At 58.6% G+C, this 24,549-nt stretch overlaps 1 protein-coding gene across 2 annotated transcripts in view; it reads left to right on the top strand.

Moving 5' to 3' along the window:
- The window catches only part of CHL1 (cell adhesion molecule L1 like), a 96,481-nt gene that overhangs the window by 25,375 nt on the left and 46,557 nt on the right, over positions 1–24,549 (top strand). For both annotated transcript variants that reach the window (XM_037128687.2, XM_053668947.1), the window contains exon 2: positions 23,669–23,826. In XM_037128687.2, coding sequence (XP_036984582.2) covers positions 23,736–23,826 — 91 coding nt within the window. In that variant the 5' untranslated portion in view covers positions 23,669–23,735. The remainder of the gene's footprint in view (positions 1–23,668; positions 23,827–24,549) is intronic.

Here is a 24,549-nt window from a genome sequence, read left to right as displayed (position 1 = left end):
GGTGAATCTGCAGGTCTGTGAGCTCCTGTGCTCAGAGAAATCGCCTCCTTCATGCAGCTGATCGCTACCTCCGACGGTGGTGATCGGTGGCGAGGGACTCGTTGCTTCTGTTAAAACAACTTTGTGATTTCATCCGAAATGAGTTCCTAGTTGACAGGAAGTCTAGGTGAACCTTTCCAGAAATGAAGGGGTGAAATACAATGTCCAGAGCCCTAAATTAAAAAAAAAAGTCACAGCTGCTGCGAGGAACCTGAATCATGACTGTATCGAGATGACGAGTCAATAATCGTGCCCTTGACGTCGTGAGTGTGGACCGAACCCGCAAGGCCAGCGCTCACTCACAGTGGCGCCTTCTCTCCTTGTTCCACTGGGCTGTTTCCTTCCTCCTGCCCCCGTGGGGGTCAGTCGGCCTGTCCATCAGTCCTGCAAAATGCACTCCCTTGCACTCAGTTCCCACTGTGGTTCTGGAGACATCCAGCCTCTAGAAGCGTGGGCGGGATCACAGGATGCACACCTGTGCACAGGTGGATTTACACCTGGGATCTTTCACTTGGAGTCCCCCTCCCCGCCCACCCCACCCCCAACTGTGAAATGATCTCCGAGGCTCTGATCAGACCCCAGCCCCGTGTCCCCGAGCACTGAGCTGGGCTCTGGGAAATGCGCCCCGACCTGGGCTGCAAACCTCGGCACGTCACCGCACCCTGACTTGACGGTGGCAGTGGCGGCGTCACCAGGTGACAGGCACCTGTCAGCTGCACGGTCATCTCATCCCCCTTGTGCACGTGCTCTGTCGCCCCTCGCGGTGCCTGGCTGTGTGAGACGTGACCACTGGTTCTGCTGTTATGTTTTTTCAACACTGACGTGAACAGGACACAGTCTGCACTGAGCGTTAGAAATGTCACGAGCTCCAGTGAGTGAGCAGCCACTTGGTGTGGGCTCATCTCTGTGTTTTCGCTGTGGCCAGACCTGTGTGTGATTTACCCGAAGATGACATCGTCCTTACATCCTGACGGAAGCTCACAGGGCTGAATGACAAGGACCGTATTTCTGCAGCACAAGGTCATAAGGAAACACGCGCCCCGTGAAGCAGGGCAGGCTCTGGTCTCACGGTGAGACTGGTGGGTGACGGCCGTCTCTCCACGCCGGTCCCGCTGCAGAATCGTGGGTTCAGGGGCCTTTTCACAGCGAAGGCGAGGCTGCGAGTGCCGGCGGGGGGGGGGAGGGCAGGGTTTTCGTGGGGGCCTCAGTCACGTGCTCTCGAGTGAGAGATGGTTGCACACCTTCCTTGCTTGTCTGGGACACTTCCCTAGAGGTGCTGATGGCTTTCCAGTGACTCACGTCCACCGCCAGTGACCACGCACGTGCTCAGCCCTGTCTGGGCTCGGCTGCCCTTCTTTGGGCGATGGAGAGGTGACGACAACCGGCTTTGAGACGTTCTCAGTGCCCTGTCATCCTGCACAGGATGGTTCATTTTATATGGTGACCCGAGTGGGCCGAGGTGTACCCAGGTTGCAGGTGTGGCGCGGCCTCTGGGTGTGTCGGTGCAGGCATCTGGCACAGGCGAGCATTTGCACGCTGGGCCGAGGGGGAAGGAAGGCCGCCGCACCGGCGTGAGCGGACGTCTCCTGTCCACCGAGGCCTCGTGGAGCAGAAGACAGGGGCGGGCGGACTTGTCTTCTGTTTGCCCCGGTCATCGAGCTTGGCTGTGGGCTTCGGACTCAGACTGAGTAATTGCTTTAGCAGCTTCGCTGGGTGTCCGACTGGCAGGCAGCACACGTGTGCCAGCTCCTGTAGTTCATCTGTTTGTATCTGTGCACCATTCATACGTCAGTCAGTCTGTCTGTCTGTCACTGACCTACCCACCTACCCGGCCGCCAGCCCCCCTTCCCTCGGGCTCTGCTGTCCTGGGGAGGCCTGACCCACACTCTGCACAGACACAGCTGTGCGGCCGATTCTGCGTCTGTCTTGTTCCGACTCGGTCACAGGCCTGCGCACGGCTGCAATGAAGTGTTGACACGCTTGTCTCAAGGATGAGTCTTTGGGGTGGGGTCCCCTTCAAATGCGTATTTGCATCATCACCACGGACCGTGGAACGGAGCAGGGCGTGTACACTGACGGTGACGGGGGGGGGGGGGGGGACTGATGGGGGGACGGGGGGGGGGGGCAGGGGACGAAGGGAGGGGCGGGTCTCCTGGCGGGTTGTTCCTTCGGTTCTCTTCTTTCTTTCTTTCTTTCTTTCTTTCTTTCTTTCTTTCTTTCTTTCTTTCTTTCTTTCTTTCTTTCTTTCTTTCTTTCTTTCTTTCTTTCTTTCTTCCTCTTCTCTCTTTCCTCTCTCTCTTTCTCTCTCTTTTTATCCTCACCTGAGGACATACTTAGAGAAGTGACAGGAGGGAAGGAGGGAGAGAGACATCGACATGAGAGAGAAACATGGACCAGTTCCCCAACCAAAGACCAAACACACAACCCAGGCATGTGCCCTGACCGGGAATCGAACCCACGAATGTTCGGTCTATGAGATGACACTCCAGCCTCCTGTGCTGCCCTGGCCGGGGCTCCTGGGACGTCCCCCGGGCTGACTTTTCTGCATGGCTTTCCTGGGTCCTACACGCTAGGCAGTCTTGCTAGGAACCTCAAGTCTCACTTAAATGTGGTTTCTGATGAATTTCCACGTTTGCTTAACTCCGGTCTCTCTGAGTGGGTGCTGTCCCTGGCCCTGGCCTTGGCCTTGGTCTGTGGCTGACTCCCTTCGGGGTCATGAGAAATGGAAGCAGGAAACTGCCCAGCGAGTGTTACGCCAAATGGAAACCTCTCCTCCTGAGACCCTGAGTGGAAGCTGTGAGGTTCCTGAGTGGAACCGCACCTCAGAAAGAAGCCCCCCATCTGAGTAACTGTCACTCTGCCACCGTCTCTAGAAACCAGGCCTTTGGAGGTGATAAGATTGCACCCCATTGCATGCTGGAGTATTCTGCGTAACGAACACCGTTTCCAATTTCAGCACCAGGGCACTAAACAGCGCCCCTTTTCTTTGCCGTGGTAGAAACACAGCAGAACTAGCTCCGTCCCCTCGTCCCAGAATTAATCATCCCTGCCCACATTTGATGTTTACGCCTTTAAATATTCATGAGCTGCGAGGGCCTTTCCTGTCGTCGGCCCACTCTGGGGACGCGCGGACGCCCTGCTCGTCTCCCTCAGCTCCTTCCCTTCCCCTCCTCCTGCCAGGTCTCTGGCCCGCCTCCAGTTCGCATCCGTAATTTCAGTGTGGAGGTGCCAGAAATGCATTTGTTTCGGCTGGACTCTGACTGAAGTTGCTTTCACTGCAATCCCCTACACAGTAGGCGTGATTTCTGAGGCATGGGAACTCAGCGAGGGCTCCGGGGAAGCTGAGGTGTGCAGGCAGGGGTCCCGACGCTGCGGGTGGGTGGGCAGCGCCCAGGGTGCAGGCGTCTCAGATCGGCAGAGCCTGGGGTGGGCACTGGGTGCGGGACCCTGGCTCTGCACCTCGGTCGGGGGTCGTCGTGCGGGCTGCTGTGCGCCAGGGCAGCCCCCTGGCTTCTAGGATCGGGGCAGAGTCTTTGGGGTGGGGTTTGGGCTGCAGAGCTATTCTCTAACTTTCCATCTAGTTTTTCTTTGCAGCACGTAGAGTCCTTTTTCATCCACAGGAAACCAGCTGCCATAACATCCCGGAGGGAAGACCGAGGTCAAATGGCCAGTAAAACAGCACAGGGAGAAGCTGGAGCCCAGGACACTGGGCCGGTCTTTTGAATGAGCGCACACTTTGGATCTTCTCTTTAAGAGGACTTTTCCAGTAACAGTGTGACGTGTGGCACAAATAAAATGCCCATGAAATCACGGAGCGCGGCCAAGGAAATGACTCAGAGTGAGAGCGTGGGAAGAGAAGATTGTGTTTCCTCCACAAAACGCCGTCTCTGCCCCGAGGCAGCCGTGTTGGGGAAGCGCCCCGAGTGCGGGGCAGGGACACGAACACGAGGCTGCAGACTTTATTGAACTGGACACGTGTGCAGATAACTGGGGCCTCGGAGAGGGAGCTAAACAGTGACATCTGCCACCGCCATGCCCGGCCCAGCCCGGGAGGGGCCCGGCGGACGCCCCTCGGCGCCCAGGATGAGCGGGAATTAAGAAGTAAATCAGAGGCTCTGTCTGATCAAAGCCGCCTGCCCGCCTTAGACGGTCCCACTGTGGAAGGAAGCCTTGTACACAGAGGTCAGGGGCGAGGTCCTCCCCCCCCCCCCGAGATTTCTGCATGGAGGAACCGAGGTTGGGGAATGAGGAAGAAACTCTCAAAGCCACTCGGAACCCACACAGGGCAACCTCCCTGCTGAGATGGTGTGCACTGGCTGGGCAAGGGGATGCGCCGTGGGGACTTCTCGATGGTGGCTGTGTGTCTGCGCAGCCAGGGGCCCCCTGTCCCTGCTTCCCAGTCGAACCGGAGCTTCTCTTCACAGCTGCGAACAGCAGGCGCCTGGTTCTATGGGGAGAACCTGCCGTCTGTGAAGTTGACTTTGGGTCCGAGGCTTGGTCCACGTTACGTGCTGATTGTGGGCCTCTTCCCTCTCCCAGTTAACCCGCCCTGTGCGGCGCCCAGCGCGCGTGAGCGCGGCAAGTCCCCCCACTCCCAGTGTCCCTGTGCACTCTGCTGACCTGCCACTCGGGCCTTTGAACCCGGGCCATGTGCCAACGGCAGTGAGAGGAGGGTGAACCTCGTCAGTGCCCGTGCCCTGGTCTGAGATGGGATTGCCTCATCCCTTTGGGGGTTGGAACGTTTCATCCACTTGTCCAGCAGTCATTTCCCCTGTTCCTGCCACCAGCTGTGCACACCGGGACAGAGAAGCCCAGACACACCTTTTACCCCCATCAGCTTAGGGTCTGTTCGGGTAGACACGCGAGCTCGGCTGACCAGGCAGGCGGTTGAACTTTCTGCTCCGTGACTGCTGGGGTGCAGCGGGAGTGGGGACCCGCCCCCGGAGGGCGGCAGTGGGTCTGGGGCTGGTGCCTGAGCAGGGGTGGGAGGGAGTGGGACAGGAGGGGGGGGAGGGGCCTGTGATTAGAGAACTTATTAACAAGGTTCCGTTTTTGGGGGGGTTCTGGAAAATCAGCACAGCTACAGGGCCGAGGGCGGGGCTGGGGGTGGGCTGGTTAAAGGAACGGAGTTTACCACCAGGACCGTCCGAGTCCAGGGCCTACTTGGTCCACTTTTCAGTGGAGAATTTTGGACAAATTAACCAATCTCTTTGAACCGCCGGCTATTAAATATAATCCTGATCTCATAGAATTGTCCCGATAAATGTTAGGTATCATTACCGCCATCACCACCGTCGTCATCATCACCATCCTTGTCACCGTCATTGGCACCATCGTCATCATCTTCAGCATCGCCCTGGGGTCAGCACTGATGCTGGCCACTCCCTTCATCACTTCAAGCTCCCGCTTCACACTTTTATGAAACGGGACTGCAAGGCAAGGGGGTTCAAGGCGCTGCCTGGGCCTCACTCTCCCCGCCCCCCCCACACTCTAACCCTGCACGTTCCCGTCCAGCTCCGGGAACCCCAAGTGCAGGCAGGGCAGGGAGGGTGTTGTTTTGGGGACGTATTCTTTGAACAGAAGCAAAGTTCCACCTTTTAGTGGCTTTTCAGAGGTGTCTGTTATCTGAGATGAAATTTCGTAGCATGTATTTCTTCTGCTAAAAAGCCTCAAACGTGTGGCGGTGGGAGAGATCCAATGTCCCATGACGGCTTATTTCTTACTTCGTTCCCTTTGTAGTTGTCACATTTTTACAGTTCTGTTGAAGACGAAGGTAGTTTGCCAACCAAAAATGTCCAGCTGAGTTGGAAATCAGAGTCCAAAGATGGTAAAACCGGATGAGACTGTGGCTTGGGGCTGAGGTTTTTAACCGGCACAGCGTCTGGAGAACTGAGCCCCCAAATGCTTCCCTTTTTTTCTTGTAAAACACCGAAGAACACTACTGAGATTTTTGGGGGCAAAATAAAGTTTTCTAACATTTCTTAATCTAGAAAATGGAAAATGATTTCCACCTAGTTACTTGTTTAAATGCATATTTTTTTCGATTGGGTCATCTCTACTCAGTTTATGCGTCACTTAAATGCTGTTGTCGCCCTGGTAAAGTCCACTTTCAACGTGTTCTGTTAGATACTTGATCTTGTTAGTGCCAGTGACACGAGAAGGAGTGGGCATTGCAGCCGTCTGTCCCCGGATGCCAGACTCCATCCGAGTCCTGCAACCCGCTCTCGTTGCCACGGCGACCACCGCTGGGCTGGCCCAGCTCGGTGTCCCACAGCCCCGCCCTCCTGTTTTGCGTGACCACTGCCCTGGGCACTTCCGAATTCACTTGGACCCTGAGAGGGTAGATGCCGAACACTGTAGACAGAGGGCCCAGGCGCTGCTGCCCCGAAATTACAGGTCAGAAAGTGAGGGGTTGACCCGCTCAAGGTCAACTGCGTATTGGTTGAGTGAGAATCAGACCTCGTGGCTCCTGACTTCTGGGTGAGCCCACGCGTCACAGGGGCTCTCTGAGACGTGCGAGCAGCAGAGGCCCCGCCCCCCCACAGGAGCACCCTGAGCCCTGGGGGAGCTGCGTCCGGTCGAATCAGCCACTCGCTGTCTGATGGCCTCGGTAGCCACCGCTTTAAGTGGCATTTCACGTGGATTTCCCCAACTGTTTTTTTCTTATAATGCAGGGGCGTCACACTCACTTCCACCGGGGCCACACCAGCCTCGCGGTGGCCTTCAAAGGGCCGACTGTCACGTTAGGACTGTGTGAATGTAACGACCCCTAACAGTGAAGCCAGAGCTCAGTGCTGCCGCTGGGTAGTAACAAGGTGGAGGCCGGAGTCCGCCCGTGGGCCCTGGGTCTGCCTGCTGCGCTGTAACACGCGTCACCTTGTTGCCCTCTGCGTGGACATGCCCTTCGTTTGGGAACGTCCAGCTGCCACGCCGGGTGCTGGATGGAGGACGGATCGGGTAAGTGTGGGCTCACTAAGGTGACAGGATCATTGTACTTAGGGTCACAAGCCGCATAATAGCCGTCACAGCACGGCCGGGCCATCCAGCAGTATGATATGTGCTTGGAGGTCTGGCTGAGCGGGTGTGAACTTGACCTTCAGGGCACACCAATGAGCTAAGCATGTGAGCCTGTTCAAGTTACCGACGCTTTGGGCCTCCGTCTTCCCGTCGGCGGAAAGGAGGGGCACTTGCACAGTGGCTTTGACAGACGCCGTTGCACTGCCCTGTGACACCTGATATCCGGTGACAGCTGGACAGTCGTCAGCAACACCTCTCTTAGTGCTGGGCCACGGGCCGTGCGCCTGTCTGGTCAGGACCCAGTCCCCATCCAGCTCCCTGAGCTTGGCCGCGTGAAGGGGGCCCCTGTGACGGTCACTTAGGGCCCAGCACTGGGGGCTGCCGCCTTGAGGCTGGAAGGACAGAGCCGGCCCAGGGAAGGGTGCCCGTGACAGAGCCGGCGGGGACCGAGGGGGCACGGTGGTGATGGTCGAGTGCTGGCCTTGGAGACCCTGGAGCTGCGTGTCCCTTGGCCTCTTCCGTGGTTGGCTGTCCGTGGGCCAGTGCACTGCCCTCAGTTAGGTGGGCTGGACTCGGGTGTCTGCGACCCACGGGTGGGGTCTGGGAACGCGGCAACTTCAGAAGCACAGACCCTCACCTTCTGGCGACACTGCTGCTCCTGGGCCGTCGCGTTACTGACTTGCACGCACGGCCGTGTTCTGCGTGCCAGGACTCACAAGAGCTCCATTTGGACGGGACCCTCAGGGCTCCTTCCTCAGGTGTGGAGAGCCCCCGCCTCCCAGGGAACGCAGGCTGAGTGGGGGGTGGAAGGAGAAAGGGAGGGGCGGCGTGTGTGACGCCCCCTGGTCAGATGTGCATCTGTGCCTTTCCGGGCCAGAGCAGGTAAAGGGGCAGGTTCAATGTTTACCGAGACGTCCACCAAGCCAGCTGCCGCCTCGCTCATCCTGCGCCTCCGGCACTCAGTGTGTCGTCCCCATTCCACACAAGAGAAGGTGGAGGGGTAGCGAGACGCAGTCCGGGTGGGGGCTCTGCCGTCCCCCAAACCGACCCTTGGCCACCGGCCACCTGGGCTCCTCACTCGAGGCCACACCTCCTTTCCAGGCAGCACCCTCAGCCCGACTCGGGCAGCTCCAGGGTCAGCCCACTGCCGCAGCCCCAGAGGCGGCCCCGGCCTCCGCACCGCCCCACGGCCCAGCTGCCCTCTGTCCCTCCCCATGGGTCTCAGCCCGCTCACCACTCATCCAGACTCTGTCCACCAGGGATGCCACCTGCCCAGCCCCTTCCGAGGGCCCTGCCCCAGGGCGTGCCAAGGCCTCTGTGGGGAGGACAAGTGGGCCGAGACCCACTGGAGCCACACGGAGGCGGGACTGGCCCTTTTCTGGGATCTAACGGTGGCTCTCGCTGGTGGGGCCCAGGGAGCGGCCCTGGCGCGGCCTTGCACCCGGGCGAGGACGCCGGAGCCCTGCCCCTGCTGCGGCTCCCGCCCGCCCTGCGCCGGCTGCCTGGCTCTGGCCGAAGGGGCCCGCTGTGCCCTGTGAAGTGTACTTGAACTCCATTCTCTTTCAGAATGCTATTCATAGTGGGCCCTTTCATTCTTGACCTCCCCACTGGCTTCCTGCTATAATTGGATCTCAGAAAGCAGTTGTTTTCGGGAAAAGGGCGTTTGGAGCTGTTGGTTGTGACTCAGTCGATTGTGTGCAGTTAGAAGTCCCTTCATCAGAGGCGAGGGTCCGGTCGCTGTGATTCAGAGTTGGCGGGAACCGTCTTAGAATTCTGTGTCATCAGGAGAACTGTCCCAGACGTTGTAGGCGTATGTACCATGTGGGCTTACCAGGAGGGGTCGTGCTGTGACCCTCAGGGTTGAGTCACTTCTTGGTCACAGACACATGGGGGCAGCGTGCCATCTTGTGTGTGTGTGTGTGATAACTGGGGTGCGTGTGTGCATGTGGAGACCAGGTGTGCACTGAGGAGCCTGCCCACGGGACCAGCAGGGGGCAGGTTGGTGGCCTGAGCATCTTCCCGGGAGGAACCGAGGGCAGAGGGGACAGCCACCGCGGAGCCCTGGGCACCGTGGGACCCGAGGTCAGCCTGGTGCGGGCGACTGTTCCCGCACAAGCGTACATGGAGTGCAACACGCCCCAAACTGGTAACCACGTGTGAGCTCCTGACATAGCAAAGGCAGCCGACCCCCTGTGCCTCCTGAGAGGGAGCCGGAGTCCGTGTGAGGACCTGGGACGCGGTCCCTTCCCTCCAGTGTGGGGCCCCCCGCCACCCCCACAGGGCGAGCTGGGCACACCGTGTGTGGAGCTGGGGGGGACCCGGGCTGACCAGGTGTGGCCGGGGCCCGACTCCGAGTCCTGAACCCCTCCCTCAGACAGGTGAGGGTGGCAGAGTCCCCCGCCCTCCACCCTGTGCCTGCTACCTACGGACGACGGGCTTTCTGCCCTCTCCTTGTGACAGACACCTGAATCGGTCTTGTTTTCTCCAAATGAAAGGAAGAAATCCAAAGAGGATTTTCACTTTCACGAAAAAAGGCAAGAAATTGATATAGCCTTCTAGAGACCATGGTGCCCTGGCAGTTAGCGGGTGTCCCGGCAGGACAGTGGCCCTGCCAGGCTCCTATCCCAGGAGCCTCACACAGTGTCACAGCCTGAGGCTGGGGCTCTGGCCGAGTCTGCACCACTGGGCCCCACGGCCGTCAGCTCCGTGCATCCTGGGTGAGCCTTGTCCTCCCGAGGGTGTGAGCTTTGTGCGACTTTGGACGCAATTACGAGTGTTTGGCATCATTTGATGGGTCGTTTTGGGGTCTGAGACCACCCCAACTATTCCATCTAAATAAATGGGAACTGGGTCCTTGGCTTCCTCCCTCTTGGGTCACGAGAGGTATGCGGGGACCACTGTCTTCAGTCAGGGGGGCCCTGCCTCTGTCACACGGCCCAGGAGACCGGGGGGGGGGGGGGGGTGGGAGCAGGAGCATCGAGAAACAAACACGATTAGGCAGCCACGTGGTTTCAAATGGAATTATCTCTCTCAGACTTTTCCTCCTGGCGCCTGCCGCCCTGGGCCCAGCCGGTTCGGGGTTGGGGAAGCTTCCACCGGCCCCTTTCCTTGGGACCACGTGCCCTGGACTTGATTTGTCAGAAGTAACTGGAAGTCACGTGAAGGGTGAGCCAGGCGGCTGCGGTGGCCCCCACCCCTGGGCGGGCCCAGCCCCGCCCTTGCCCCCGGCCACCGTGCAGGGCTGCCCAGCCCCGGGACTGAGGAGCTATCTGCTCAGTGAGGTGCCTGTTTTACCTGCACCTGCAGGTAAACTACTGGCCACGAACAAGGGAAGGGAGGAGGAGGAGAGTGTCGAGGGAGGGAAGCTGGAGAGGAAGGAGCTTTCATGTCCAGAAAGTGGCAGTGTTTTCCCCCGAAGCTTCTCGGGCCAGGTGCGGCTGGGTGAACGTTGAACTGAGGTTGAGAAATCGTTTTCCGCCCTTGACTTTCACATGCCCTTCCTGTGTGCCCTCACAGGCCACACACTTGTGAGGATTTATTAGTAGTAGAAATACAGGGTTGGAGTCACAATGCTGAGGCAGTAATTGTGCAGTACAGTCTCTGCTGGACTGTAATTCAGCCTTTAATGTTCCAGTAAAAAGCAATTGCACAACATCCTGAGTCTGGCAGAAGTAACGCCTCCCTGAGTGTGGTCAGTAGGGCAATAACATGAGGGTAAGAATTTATAGTTTTAATTTTAACGTGTCACCTAAAATGTCCCGTGGTGTGCTTGAGGGTGATACTGTTATGTTACAGAACGGCATGCTTATGATTTTGTCTTAAAAGATTTTGTAATAAGCAGGGGCGTTATTTGTGCTGGACCCTGTGTATCCTTAATAACATCTTTATGTCGGTCGTTTGGTGGAGAGTATCAAAGGGCGGAGTCGGCCGGGCCTGGTGGGGACGGACACAGTGCTGAGGGTGACTGGGAAAGAACGGCCTTCACTCCTGTGATCTGCAGCACGGTGGCTCCTCCCAGGTGGGCGGTGTGGGGGCCACACTGTCACTCTCGTGGAGATGGGGACAGAAAGGCCGGCGGGTGTCCTGCCGGTTTCTCTCCCTTGGTACCCGGCTCTGGCCCCGTCCCCTGTTGCCGCAGCGACGCCCAATGAGGCGTTAGGTGCCCTGAGGTCCCTTATGGACTGTAGTCGAATGACGCTCTGTTCCACGGCACAGGACAACTGTCATTCCTTAGTGCACTTTTGCAAGGAGCCCCAGTGGTAAATGACACTGTTTCCACTGGCCATCCCTGAGGTCAGCCCCCGCACCTGGGGATCGTTCTAGAATGAGCCCTGGGCTCCCGGTCCATTCCAGTGGAAACAAGAGCTCAGTTCTTGTAAGGCTGTGCGGTTTGTCCGGCAGACGGGTCACGGAGGAAGGGGGATTCCTGGTGAAAGAGCGCTCTGGAGGGGTGACCGTGAGCCCGGTGGCTGGGTGCGCGCGCCTTGGATAACTCCGCACCGCCGGCCTCCCGGACGCGTGGCCTGGGCCACCCGTGCACGGCTGTCTATGTGAAACACCCAGGCGCCCTGCGTGAAGGTGGCGGAAGTGAATCGTCACTCGCTGTCTTCGAGATACTCAGAACCGGGTGTGCCCCTGGGGGCACGAGGAAGGTGGCGCCCCTTCTCTAGCACACACGGTGAACCAGCAAGGGCATCCTCCGATGAGGAACGCAGACCCAGGGCTGCAGGAAATTGGGTCCCCGTGGGAAGCCAAGCCCTCTGTCTCTGCCCTGAGGGACCGAGAGCCTGTGACACACCAATCTCCCGCCACGGCACACCCGGGGCCTCGTGGGTGAACTGCTCAAATTAAAACTACGAATCGTCACACCCATGTCACCGCACCGCCGACCACACTCCAGCAGGTCCTACTTCTGCTGGACCCCGTATGGTAAACACCTGCTTGGAAATCGAAGGATGTTTAATAATCAAGGTACTTCCCAGTCACGGAATTCAGTGGTAATGTTCACAAGCTGGATCGTAGAGGAATTCTGGAGAAAATTTATATTTAAAAAAGCAAAATAAAGACTCAGGAGTTAATAGCATCCAGATAGTGGAACGGGGATTTAGTGTTCTGTGTCTGTGTATGCATGCATGTACACACATGTATACACACATGCGTGCACACACACACACACACACACACACACTACTGCCTCGCTCCCCCTGCCCACGGTGAGAGGAAGTGTGGAACTCCACGCGGTGTCTCGCGCTCCGCTCTCCGGCACCGACGCTCACTTGGGACACCCACCCCTTCGAGGACCGGAAACTGCTTCCTTCCAAACCACGGTCACCGTGTCTTTAATTTATTCACCTCGTCCTACACTGTGAAAATTATGGGAAAGAGCGGCATTCAGAACTTACGTGTGTCTATATCAGGAATTCAGAGAAAACAAGCACCTCCCGGGACTTGACCTCCAACTGCCACACTGCGGCTTCTCCCTTTTCCTGTTCACCCACTTCCTCCTGCGTCCTCGGCTGACCTCTGGACTTGACACAGGAGATAGACTTAACTCAGAAGTCCGTGAAGTTAGCTGAGACACGTTTTCTGTTCTGCGATGCAAATGCTTTGCTTTTGTATTTTTATTTTTTGAAGGCCACCCAGGCAGAGAGAAGCCGTGAGAGGGGCAGGGGAGAGTGGGTTCTCCTGACGCCCGGGGGCGGCCGGCTCGGCCCCTGCTCCGGGCTGTGTCACGGGGGGGAAGTGCCCCGGCAGGGACGGCTGCTTCTCAGCCGGTCCCCCACCCGGCAGCAGAGGCAGGGGCGCCCTGGCCCGTGGCCATGTGCGTGGAGGGCGGGGAGAGCTCTGGACACCACAGCAGCTGTGTGTGTGCACACGTGTGCGTGTGTGTTCACACGTGTGTGCGTGCACATGGGCGTGTGTCCCGGATCAGGGGCTGGGCAGGACCACCGCCTGGCGTTCCTGCTGCACTTGGCAGCGGGTCGTTCGCCTTCTCGGCACCTTTCTTTCCCCGAATGAGCGGTTCTCCAGGGGAGGTGACAGCTGCGCACGTGTGCAGGTGACAGAGTTATGACTTTGAGTGGTGGCACAGGCGTGCATGTTGGTTTTTGGTGGTGGACATGTGGTCTGAGCACACGTCTGTATGTGTGGGGCTGTGAGTGCTCATACATGTGTGCGCACACTACTGCCTGTGTGCACACATGTGCGTGTACATGCGTCCTACACCAGTGCTTACATGTGTGCGTGTAACGGGGTGCATACACGTGTGTGCGTGCATGGCTCATGCATGCACATGTGGGCACACGTGTGGGCAGTGTGCGTGCGTGTGTCTGGGCGGAGGGGGCGTGGCTGCGGCCCAGCTCCCCCACCCGTCACTGCCGCTGCGGTTCCAATTCAAGGCCGAGGTCGCCAGCTCTCCACACCTGTGACACTGACCACTGGCCTCGCCTTCTCTGCGGACGCCCGTCCAGGAAGCAAGTTGGAATTGCGAGACCCCCTGAAACGGGGTCTTTGGCATCACCCTCTGCCTCTGACCACTGACTGCTTTCTGCCGCTTTACTTTTCCTGATCCTTCTCTCCGGGGTGGTCTTCTCTGAGGCCCAGGGGGTGGCCCCTGGGGTCAGTTACCGGGACGTTGTCCCCACTGCGCTGAGTGGCCGCCGGTCTGGCAGCTGTCACGTTTGGGAAATGCCGCGATGCCACGACGTGGTTTTGTCCCCATCATGGGACCCCCCACAAAGACCCCAGGGGCTGCTCGGGGCATCACTTCACTGCGCGGCCTGTGTGCCTGCCTCCCAGGGTGGTGACCCGTGGCCAGGGGTCTTGTCACAACACATGGAGACACGTGTTGCTCGGTTCCGTGATGGGCATGACATTAACCTGTCTTCCCCTTTGGTTGGCTGCTGCTTCCCACAACGACGCCCATGAAAGGGGGAGAAAGTGCACTTGGGGCGACCCACTCTCCGGGCCAGGCAGCCCACCGCAGGGGCAGGGTCTGGGCCCAGGGGACAGACCGCGGGTCACAGAGAGAGGCGCGCGGCCCTGCTGCACAGGTGGCACTTGGCGGTGTCCTGGGCGGCCGTCTCAAAGCTCAGGCGGGAGGGACGCAGGGTGTGCAGTGAGGTGACATCCTTCCTGTCTGAGCCCCAGCAGGAACAGAAATGAAGCCGGTAACGGTGCCATTTTGAGTGTCCTTGTGGAAGAAAACTCCAGAAGGAGGGCTTCCAGGTCGGAGCCTTCAGCGTTCAGACGGCTTCGGGGAAGCTCGGAGCCCTCTGGCTTCTCTCCAGGTTCCTCGGGCCCCGGCCTCAGGGTCCCCACAGGGGCACGTGAGAAACGGACCTCCAGACCGGGGCCTTCGGAGGGAAGACAGGGCCCGAGGACAGTCGATGGACGATGTCCGGCCTTTACATCCTTGGCAGTTGCTCGGTTGTGTGTAAGGACAAGTGCAGGGGTGAACAGCTGAGTGGGAGCTTCCACCCCGTGAAGTAGCGGAACTTTCAGCTCAAATGATTCCCCGGTGACCGAGGCGTCTGGGTCCTCGCCTGCCCACACCTGCCCACGCCTGCCCACGCCTCCCCCATACCACGTGTGAGCTCCCTCCTGTTCCATGCCTTTGGATCCTGCAAATGTTTCTTTTCATCGGCGGGAAGCTATTTTCTATAAGTGGTGCTCTTTCTCCAGTAATCTGCTCAGTGTTTCTTATATTCTGTGAGCTTTAATATCAAACACACTAAGGAACAAAAATTTAGTCTTTTCCCTTTCTCTCTGTACACGTTCTGAGGACCGAAGCTATTGTTCTTCGGTCTGGACCGGTTGCTTTGAACGCGGGAGCAATCCATTTTTCCTGGCATTTCATAAATGGCCCTGATTATTCAGTGGATTCCCTTTGAAAGTATAAACATTACTCCTCTTGTCTCGTCCCGGAGATGGATGGCTGCTGCTCTCACAGGGCCGTGGGGTCGGGATGATTGAAGGAGGGGCCAAAGATCCGCGTCTGAAGCAGGGCAGACACGAGAGGAGGACACCAGAGACAAAGACGGGGGCGGCGACTGTGAAATCGTGGAGCCCGGGCTGGGGGTGTACGGGCTGCTTACGGGTGATTAATGGACTCGCGAAAATGACAGGCAGGCCCGGGGAGAAGCGCGCACTTCCGTCCCTTGAAAACGCGTTAATGCCTCTCCCTTCTCAGCCATTGTTTCTTTCTTTCCCTGCTGAGAATAAAACCTTTACACGGGATGCAGATCCTTTCCTCCTACATCAGGCAAGGTGTCTTCCTACCTGCTGTTCGAGGCAACGTTGGGGTAGAATCGGTTCCGATGAGACAAGGAGAGAGCCCAGGAGGAAAGAGAAAGAAATGGAGAGACCTGCACTGGTACCGGCCTCATGGGAACCTTTGTGAAGTCAGCATCGCGGTAAAATTTAAAACACGACATGTTTAAACACATTCCTGGAAGACTAATGGCATGTACTTTGCGGCCAGTCGCAGTGGTGGCAATCGGACCGCAATGTGGGACTTCACAGGGATTTTTCGAGAGATTGTCTTATTGCCGTGGATGGTATCTAAATATTCTCTTATCAAATGTGTCAGGAAAATGAAAAACCAGTTTCCTTGAAAGTAAAGAAAATAACTCGTGGCAAAATCACTTTATGATCAACAGCCCGTGAGGACCCGCCCCGTCACTTAGGTGAGCGTGAGGACGTGGACTCGTTTTTATTGCTGGAAAGGCCGCTTGGCGGCTGCTGCTGGCGTTGGCACTGCAGGGGGCGGGATCGCGGGCAGCCCCTGGCTTCCCGGGCCAGCCCTTCGGGTCCTGCCCGCAGCACCTGGGCCCGGGCAGCTGCCGTTTCCCGAGAGCGCCCCCTTCGTCCGGTGCCGGGTGTGCTGAAGAAGGTCGTTCTGGCCCCGGGCACCTGGGAGTCCTCAGCCAGCCCCGCTTCGCCTGGGCTCTGGCTGGGTCGTCTCAGTCCGCATTCAGGACACCACGGTGCCGAATCAGCGTGAGCCGATGCGCTCAGTACGAACAGCGCGGTTTCCCCCAGGAAGCCGGTCATTACCGTCAGACTCGCCTCCTTTCTCCATTAGTGGTTGTTAGTTATTTCTGTGTCTTCCTAACGGAACTGCAGAAATTGCACTGGATTTCTGCAGATTTGGGTGCTCGGCACGTACGTACTGGGCTCACACACGGACACCTGCGGGTGCGCGGATCGCGGCGGGGCCGGAGGGCGGTCAGCAGCGGCCACGCGGGCTGCAGAGGACACAGGCGCAGGGTCACCTTCTCTGGGTCTGTCCTCTGACCCCGGTCCAGGCCCCGGGTCCCTCTGCCCACCGCTGCTGTCCCGTGGACGCTGCGCGTCACGGAGGGGGAGGCGGGGCTGCGTGTGTGGCTTCCTGCAGGTCCCCAGCTCTCCCGCCAAGTGTCAGGAGTGGGCGGCGCGTCTGTGCCGACCCTGTGTGTCAGGAGTGTGTGGGGGGAAGGACGGAGGACGGGGCTGTGGGTCCATAGGACCTACTTTCTGTGGAGACACGGAAGCTTCCGGGGAATCAGACCTTCCGTCCGTCTGGTCCTGTTACACGAGGGCTTGTCTGTTCTTGGTCAAGGCTGGGGTCCCGTTGCCCCTTTGCCATTTCCAGTCCTTCATCCTTCCGATGTCTTCACCCAGGGCTCCTTTCTTTGGAAAACAGGTCACGTGACCATGCGAAGTACCATCTGGGGGAAAATGTGTCAAGCGCAAGCCTGGAATTCAAGTCAAAAAAAATCTTGACATCATTTATTTTCCTTTAATTTATTGGTCCTCTTTGTAAGACACTCATTTCATTTATTGACTTGGCCAAAAATCCGTTACTTTTTTCCTTAAAATAAAAGACACATTTGTCACTTTCACCAATAACGTTATTGACTTGGGTGTTCTGAGCATGTCAGCCGCCTCCCACTGTTGGCTTCTAGTGGGGAGAGGCCAGGGACGCTGCTAAACGCCTTCCGGGGCGTAAGACAGGCCCACGGCATGGGGTCCAGTGGCCAAAATGTCAGCAGCACCGAGAAGCTTCACAAAACCTCTTTGGCTCATCCCAGCAGTCACAGCGCCTTCTCCGTGCAGGGCTCACCGGAAGCCTGTGTGTCCAGCTCGCCTTAGCGGTCTTGGGCCCAGACAGAATGGTAGACGGTGAGTCATTTACAAGTGACGTCACCAGCAAGAAGCAGACACACGAGGAAAGCTGAACGGGACACACAAAGGACACATTTCGATATGAAAACTGGAATGGGAAGAGCTGCTTTGTTCACCCTCAGCAGGGCCCCGTGTGGGTGGACGCCAGGCGAGTGCTGGGTGCGGATTTGGGGTCTCCAAGCAAAGGTGAATTCACGGATGTGGCCCCTGTGATTAATGAGAGGCAGCTGCACCTGCATTTCAGGTCCGAGAGGAGAAAACTGGATCCTCGCAGGCCCTGAGTGGGAGGGGAGAGGCCGCGGGCCGCGTGTCCTGCCTTCCAGTGGCTCATTTGCCGAGTGGAGGGCCAGCTCCCAGTGGTCGTGCCTGACAGACGTGTTTAGGACGAAGCCCCGTCTTCACTGCTCCCGGCCGCCTGGGGGGCGAGAGCCTGTGGGGTCGCCGCGCCCACTCGGGTGCCGCCGGGCCACGCCCAGGAACGCCTGCTATGACCGCAGGTTTGATTATCTTTCCCAGCGGGATCAGTGACATCATGACTAGTTTGTAAACACGTTCTGTGCTTGAACACAGCACTGCAGGCCCTTTTTGCCACGAAGAGGGGTCGCTTGTTCAGTGCCTGTGTGTAGGAATGAACTTGAGGCCTGGGGTCAGTTTTGCAGGTAACAGACGGGAAGGACGCATGTGCTGGGGTGACTTCGGTCCAGTCACTCCAAGACGCATACATGTCACATGCAGAGGTCAGGTGCGCCGGCCTCGGTCCACTTGCCTGTTCTCACGTGCGTGTTCTGCGGGTGTTCGGGTCTGTGGTCACCTGTTCCCCTGGACAGATGCGCTGTGCGGTGTCCCGCCTGCGGACAGCGGGTCTGTTCTCCGCTCTTGTTCCCTCCCTGGGAGTTCGATGGCCGGCACTGGCGAGAAGCCCATCCCTCTGACCACGCACTTGGCTTCCCTGTGGCTGGCTGGGTGGGGCCCCCGACAGCAGTGTAGAAATTAGCCACTTGGTTCACATGAGCGGTCACGTAGGAGAATCGTCCGGATGTTGGTGGTTCAGTTAATAACACCCCATTACTCTGCCCATAAGAGATTTTGGGGGGACACGCCTTTGTCCTTTCTGAAACGCGGAGGGGGCTCTTTCAGGGGGATGCCTGTCAGCCAGCGTGATGGACCGGGGCGGCCCCACCCTCACTGACTGTGGACGCCACCTGCCCAGCTGCACACGCTTCTTCCCCGGCCGGGGTCGCGCCCACCCCGGAGCCTGGTGCTGCGCCGCGTCAGCCTCCACAGGCCGCAGGGCGGCCGACACGGGTCTGTCTCGGCCGTTCGAGATCTACTAGCGCTGCTGATTTTACCTCCTTCCTTTCCGCGCTCCCTGCTCCAGACCAGCCCTGGGAACGACGCGGGCGCTGCCCCCAGAGTCGCTCTCCAGGACACGGACTCTGAGTTTCCGGTCCTGTGAACACGTCTGAGGGGCACTCCTGTCCTTTCTGCTGAAGATGCCGCGTCGGGAGCCCGCGGGGCACGTTGGGGTGCGGATGGGGCAGCCGCTGCGTGAACGGGGCCCGACCTTTCAGGCCTGCGGGGCCACCCGGGCTTCTGGGCAGCAGCCGCGCTGCTCGGCTTCCTCTCCCGAGTCCTTCTTTATCGCCGCTGTGCCCACGGGGACCGAGGGCCACCGTCTGCAGTCAGTGAGTCCTTTCCGTGTGGCCCTGCGCTGCGTGAATTCCCGTATCAGAGACATCGTCTGTCGTCCCACAGAGGACGTTAATAACACAGCCGCCCCAAGTCCCACGGGCGACTCTCGCGGGGGACCCCAGGTTCCTGCCTAAACGAGATGCCACTGCCTGTTAGTGGTCTTCGTCAGCCTGACTGAGGGGCTTATCATAAGACCCGATAAATGGTTATTGATCGGTGGTTTGGATCTAAATGCGGAGATACAGTACAGGGTCGTACATTAATTTAGAAAATAAATATTGTCTTTCTTTCAGTGTTAGAGTCTCTATCCATTTGTGGAGGCTTAGAGTTGCTGAGACTGAAACTATTAAAGACATATTCTCAGCTGGAAAAGAAATAGCTTGAATTCTAAACTAGCAGGACCTTTCCCCCATTTTCCTGAAAAAAAGCAGCAAATAAAAACGAAACGGAACGAAGCAGATGGAATGTGTGCTCGGAAGTTCCAGGGCAGGCCGGACGCGTCTGATGGTGTGCAGTGCGGCCCCGGCCAACACCTGCGCTGTTCCCCTCCGGGGTCCCGTCGAAGCCTCCAGGAGGGTCTGAGCCACCAGGACACGCAGGTGCAGTCTAACACGGACGCGTGTGCTGGGCGCTGGGCAAGGCGGTGAGCGACCTTAGAGGGGCAGCTCGAATTGAGGAGGCACCGCTGGGTCTTCTGACTTAACCGGAAAAGACATAAATAATTGGAAGGCGCGTCACTCACTCCCGTGGTGTCATTGAGCTGCAAGTGCTTACAAAGCAAACAAACGAGGGTTACATTGTGTCTGACCCTGTGAAACGCCCACCCATTGGCTGGAGCGGATCAGCTGCTCCACAGGGAGAGGAGCCCTTTCGTGTGTTTCAGGTCTGCTGCTGTTACTGGACTTTAAAGATAATTGCTGCTCTTCTGAATGTTACATCGTTATCCAAAATGTTATAACAGTGACTGACCATGCACCAGGATGGAAGCTAATACCGTCAGCCTGAGTCGTGAGTGCCCGCTGCGCCCAGGACGCAGCACCCTCAGGAGCGAGGGGGGCCAGTTCCAGCTTCCCCGCTGCTCCCCGTGGAGTTCTGGGCGGCGCCCCCGGCACAGAGGCGCTTGGTGTCAGTGCGCTCCCTTTTAGTGACTCCTGAACATCCGTGTAACAAACGGTGTGCATGCGTGAGAGCTGCTGCTCCGCGTTTCAGACCCTCTTTGTTGCAACGGCGCACGCTACCCTGGTCACTAATAGACGGGACTGTGGCTTGTCTCTGTCCTCCTTCCCTCCCTCCTGCCGTGTGTTGGGCATTTCCGTCCGGCCCTCGAAGCCCACCCTGGGTCTGGTGGTTGGAGACCTTGCGGCCCCCACGTCTGCGGGGGGTCTGAGAGAGGGCGCGGGAGCCAGGGGTCCATGTGCGTGTGTGTGAGCGAGCGGTCACCACGCCGATGAGGCCGGGAGGGACGTTGAAGCACGCACGGCATTGGATCCTGCGAGTTCCTGATGCCCCAGGGCGGTGTGGGGAGCAGCTGCTCAAGCAGGCTCGCCCTTTGCCTGGCGGGGAGAGGAAGGCCCCGGTGCGTGCGTGAGATCAAACAGAGGTAATTCCCCGCCAAAGCGTGTGGACAGTCGGGGGGAGTCAGGGTGAGAAGGGGCTGCTGCACTCTGAGAATTAGCTTTTTGAGAGCGTGGGGGCGGAGAGGGAGCTCTGTTTGCCCCCTTTCAGGTTCTCTGCGGAGCCCTCCCCCCTTAATAAAGGTAGATTAACAGAAAAACCAGCAGAAGTCTAGGGACATGGAGGTGCTGGCTGGGAGGGCTGAGCAGCTCTCCGAGTGGCCCAAGCTGTCACCGTGAATGCCTCCCTCAGCTAAGACACGCAGCAGGCGGCAGGCGGGCAGGTGGAGCCTGACACTGGGGACCAGGCCCAGCGCAGTCCGTGGAGCGAGGCCACCGGCAGGTGCGGCTGCGCCTCCCTTGTCCGGGAGACTGCAGACCCTGGGCCACCTTCTCCCCTGGTGCCGTGGGAGAGACCCCTCACCAAGGGAGATGCTGTGTCCAGGAAAGAGCCGGTCGGCTCCCTTCTCAGAGCTGCTCCTGGGCTGCTGATTCTTAGAAACGCTCAGCGCTGGCTCCTTCTCCCCTCTTGTCCCTTTGGCTGCTCTACAGTGAAAGTGACGCAGGGCAGATTATCAGGAGGGAAGCACATTTAACTTCCCTTGTGGGGGAGTCACAAAGACATGAGACTCCAGGGCCAGAGGGGCCCAGGAGGCTGGTCTGTGGCCGAGCTCAGGAAGGGGAGGCAGCTTCCGAGGGGAGGGGGCCGGGCCCTGGGAGCGGAGAGCCTGGGAGGTGACGTCTGTCCTGCGTGTGGGGAGGGCTCTCAGGTGAAAAGTCATCTCTGGTGACATTAGCTCCTTTCCTAGCATGGCCCCCACCTGCGGGAGAGGTGAGGTGTTTCCAGGGCAACCTGATGCACCTCAGTGGCCCTCAGCTCAGCGCAGCCCCGATGCCATCGTGGCCCCTCTGGGACAACCTCTTCGGCCCCTTCGGCCCCTGAGTGAAAACGAGAAGGACAGCACAGGCCCGCCCGGAAACGGTGAAAGCCTGCGCTGTCTGCTGCCCGCCTGGGGACAGGGCGCTCCCCTCCTCGCACAGGCCTGGGTGTGACGGGCGGTGGGGAGCCGCTGAGTGCCGTCCCTGCTAGTCGGGGCCTCTGCTGAGAGGTTTAGGTCGAGGGCATGGAGCCGGGGCCTCTTTCCTGGGGGCCGGAGCGGGAATCGCAGCCGAGGCACGTGACACACCCTCGCTTTGTCTCCTTGTGCAGTAAGCAGTGCAGGGCCCTCCCTGGGGAACCCCCTGACCTCCCCCTCAGGGACCGGGGGACAGCAGACGATGTGCCTGTGCCAACGTAGACCTGAGCCCTCCCTGGGACCAGTGGCTGGAGAGTACAAAAAGGGATGAGGGGGCAGACAGGCCATTACAGCCCCCCAGACTTCCAGGAGCAGCGGGGACATTAGACAGCGGCCAGGGAGGACGGGCAGGGTGTGGCACGGGTGCCAGAGCAGGGGACAGGAGCGGATCGGGAAGCGAGACGTTCAGGGGACGTCGTCGTCACGGTCATCCTCGTCCCATTGCCCTTTCTTGCCGAGTTGGCGTTTGGTGCCGTCAGGAAGCCGCTGTGTTCTGAGAACTTCGGGCAGAACTGATTTTAGGCTCCTCAGTGCGGTGGGCTCATGGAAAACACGGTTACTGCGGAAAAGTGGAAAATGGAGGAAAATTGTCCAAAACTTGGTGCATTTTGAAATCAGTTCTCTATCTTTTTCAAACAGTGTAATTGTTATAATAAAATACTTTCTGTGTGATTTATTATTATCCTTAAATTCCAGGTTTCTCGACTGTGGTTGGTCTTTGTCCCAGACTCCCAGACCCAGTGGGAGCTGTTCCCGCGGGTCCTGTGTGGTGTGGGCCCGTCCGCGGGAAGCTCAGAGAAGGACCCTGCACGGGCCCGGGGCCGCCCGGGCTCCTGTGCGGAAACGTCTTTCTCGGGAGGGAACAGAGTTGCGCTGTGTCAGGGTGAACGGAGTGGGAACAAGTAGAGGGGGTCTCAGATGCGGGAGGGGTCACGCAGGGGAGGGCAGTTCCGGGAGGCGGCTTCGATCCAGCCGCCAGCAGGGCCCTGCTGGCTTCCTGGGGCAGGGGGCTGGGCTGGGTGAGTGAGGACAGCAGCCTCGGGCGTCCCCTCCTCCCCAAGGGGACCCGGGGGCAAAGCGCCCAGAACCCTCTCAGGTTTTAGAAGCTGCGTTTTTGGTCGTTTCGGATGAGACTATAGTCCACAAATGGTCCTGACTCAAATCAGAAGAGAGGGCGACTTCTTGGTCGGGATTTTGCGAGAGAGGATGCAGAGGTTTGGACTCTGTAGCTGCAGATAAGTTTTTCCCCATCGAGGAAAATATCCTTGCTGTATTTTAGCCAGTTTTTCTCGGAGAAATAGTCAGGAATGACGGAACTAGAAGGAGACTTCCTACGATCGTTCCATTCATTTCTCACCTAATTTGATCTGCTTTGCCCTGGTTTTTGAGAACAGAGAGTAAATAAGTGTCCTTCAGTTTTGGAGGCGGGTCTGCCCCAGTGGTTGTGTCTGACGGTGGAACCGGCTGTTCCGGGGGCGCCCCTGTTGGAGTTGACACGCAGCCGGCGGCCGGGTGGTGGGCCCACGGGTGTTCGGGGCTCGGATTCGTTCCGTACACAATCTCCCCGCTGTCCTTACACTGCCGTGTCTGCACCGTGGAGGGAGGAGGCTGAGACCGGCCTCTCGAGAGTGAGATCAGTGAGGGTGCGGCCTGCCCAGCGAGCGTGCTCGCCTGTCCCCGGTCACGGCTGAGAACTCACAGCTCACGGGGGTGTTTGCTGATGGTGGTTCCTAAGTGTTTTCCTCCACACGTGGACTTTGACAAAAATCATACACACACACACGTTTCTTTAGTCAAATAAGTGTGCGGAAAGATGAATAAAGCAAAATAAAGTGGGGACGGGAGGGTAGGGACAGTTTCTGATTTCCGGGGGGCGCCGCCCTCCCTCAAAGCAGGGACCGGAGCAGGTGCGTCTCACTGGGGTCCTTGGGGCACAGCCTGTCACGGGAGGAAGGTCACCGCCCACGGGAGGCCCCCGGGACGCCGTGGCGTTGGCGTGGTGGGGCGGTGAGCTGCGTGTGCGTCTCTGTCTTATTCTCTGTGTGTTTCTCCCCAAATCTGCAGGCCACGCCGCGGTCAGAAGGGGCGGTAAGACTGTCGTTCTTCCGGGTGTCGCCGTTCTGCCGGAGCGATGGAGACGCCCTGGGGTGCCGGAGGCTCCGTCCTGTCTCTGATTTGGTTCCTGCTGGCGGTCGCCGCCCCCACGGAGATCCCTCTCTCAGGTAAAGTGACAGCGCTCGGTGCTGCTCCTGGGACTCCGCACCTGCGTTCTGGGTTTGAGTACAGAGGTGTTTCTCCGCATTTCCCACCACACGGCCACCAGAGTCCGTCTCTGCCCTTTAGGTCTTGGGCGGCTCCGCTGCGCACGCTGGTTCTTCGCAGCCCCGGCTGCTGCCTCCGGTGCAGACGTGGCCCATGTGAACTGAGCTGTAGATGGGGGGGCTTTGTGCCACGTAAGATTCTCTGAAATGTGACCCACGGCGATCCTATTCTGTGGCCTGGGTTCTTATTTTAGGGACGTTATGATTTAGCAATTACTGGTACCCAACCAACCATGACAGAAACAAACCGAGTGAGCCGTGTGTCCTTGCCCCAAACGGCCGTGGGTTTAGGACCGAGGTGAGCTGGGAGGGCGGCGAGGGGCCGCGTTGCCGGGGCCCAGATAACCCAGCAGTGGTGTCCGTGCGGACCCAGGGAGGCGCCTGCAGCGTGAGTCTGCGTCGAGAGGCTGGTCGGTGGTCTCCTGGAGGGGCTTGTCTTACACATGTTGGTAGGGGTGAACCCAGACTTCGGAAAGTTGCTAATCAGTTTAAAGAACTTAGTCTAAAAGTTCAACACACGGCGGGTCTACAGACACGGAGCATGTGCCAGCGTGTTAACTGTTCCATCCCGTCCTTGCGACAAGAAGGCTCGGAGACTGCTGGGTAGTCAGAGGTGTTTTATTG

Source organism: Artibeus jamaicensis, unplaced genomic scaffold (genome assembly GCF_021234435.1).
Source record: "Artibeus jamaicensis isolate MK-2021 breed Jamaican fruit bat unplaced genomic scaffold, CSHL_Jam_final contig_519, whole genome shotgun sequence".
Lineage (NCBI taxonomy): Eukaryota > Metazoa > Chordata > Mammalia > Chiroptera > Phyllostomidae > Artibeus > Artibeus jamaicensis.
This window is presented reverse-complemented; position numbering and strand designations above follow the sequence as displayed.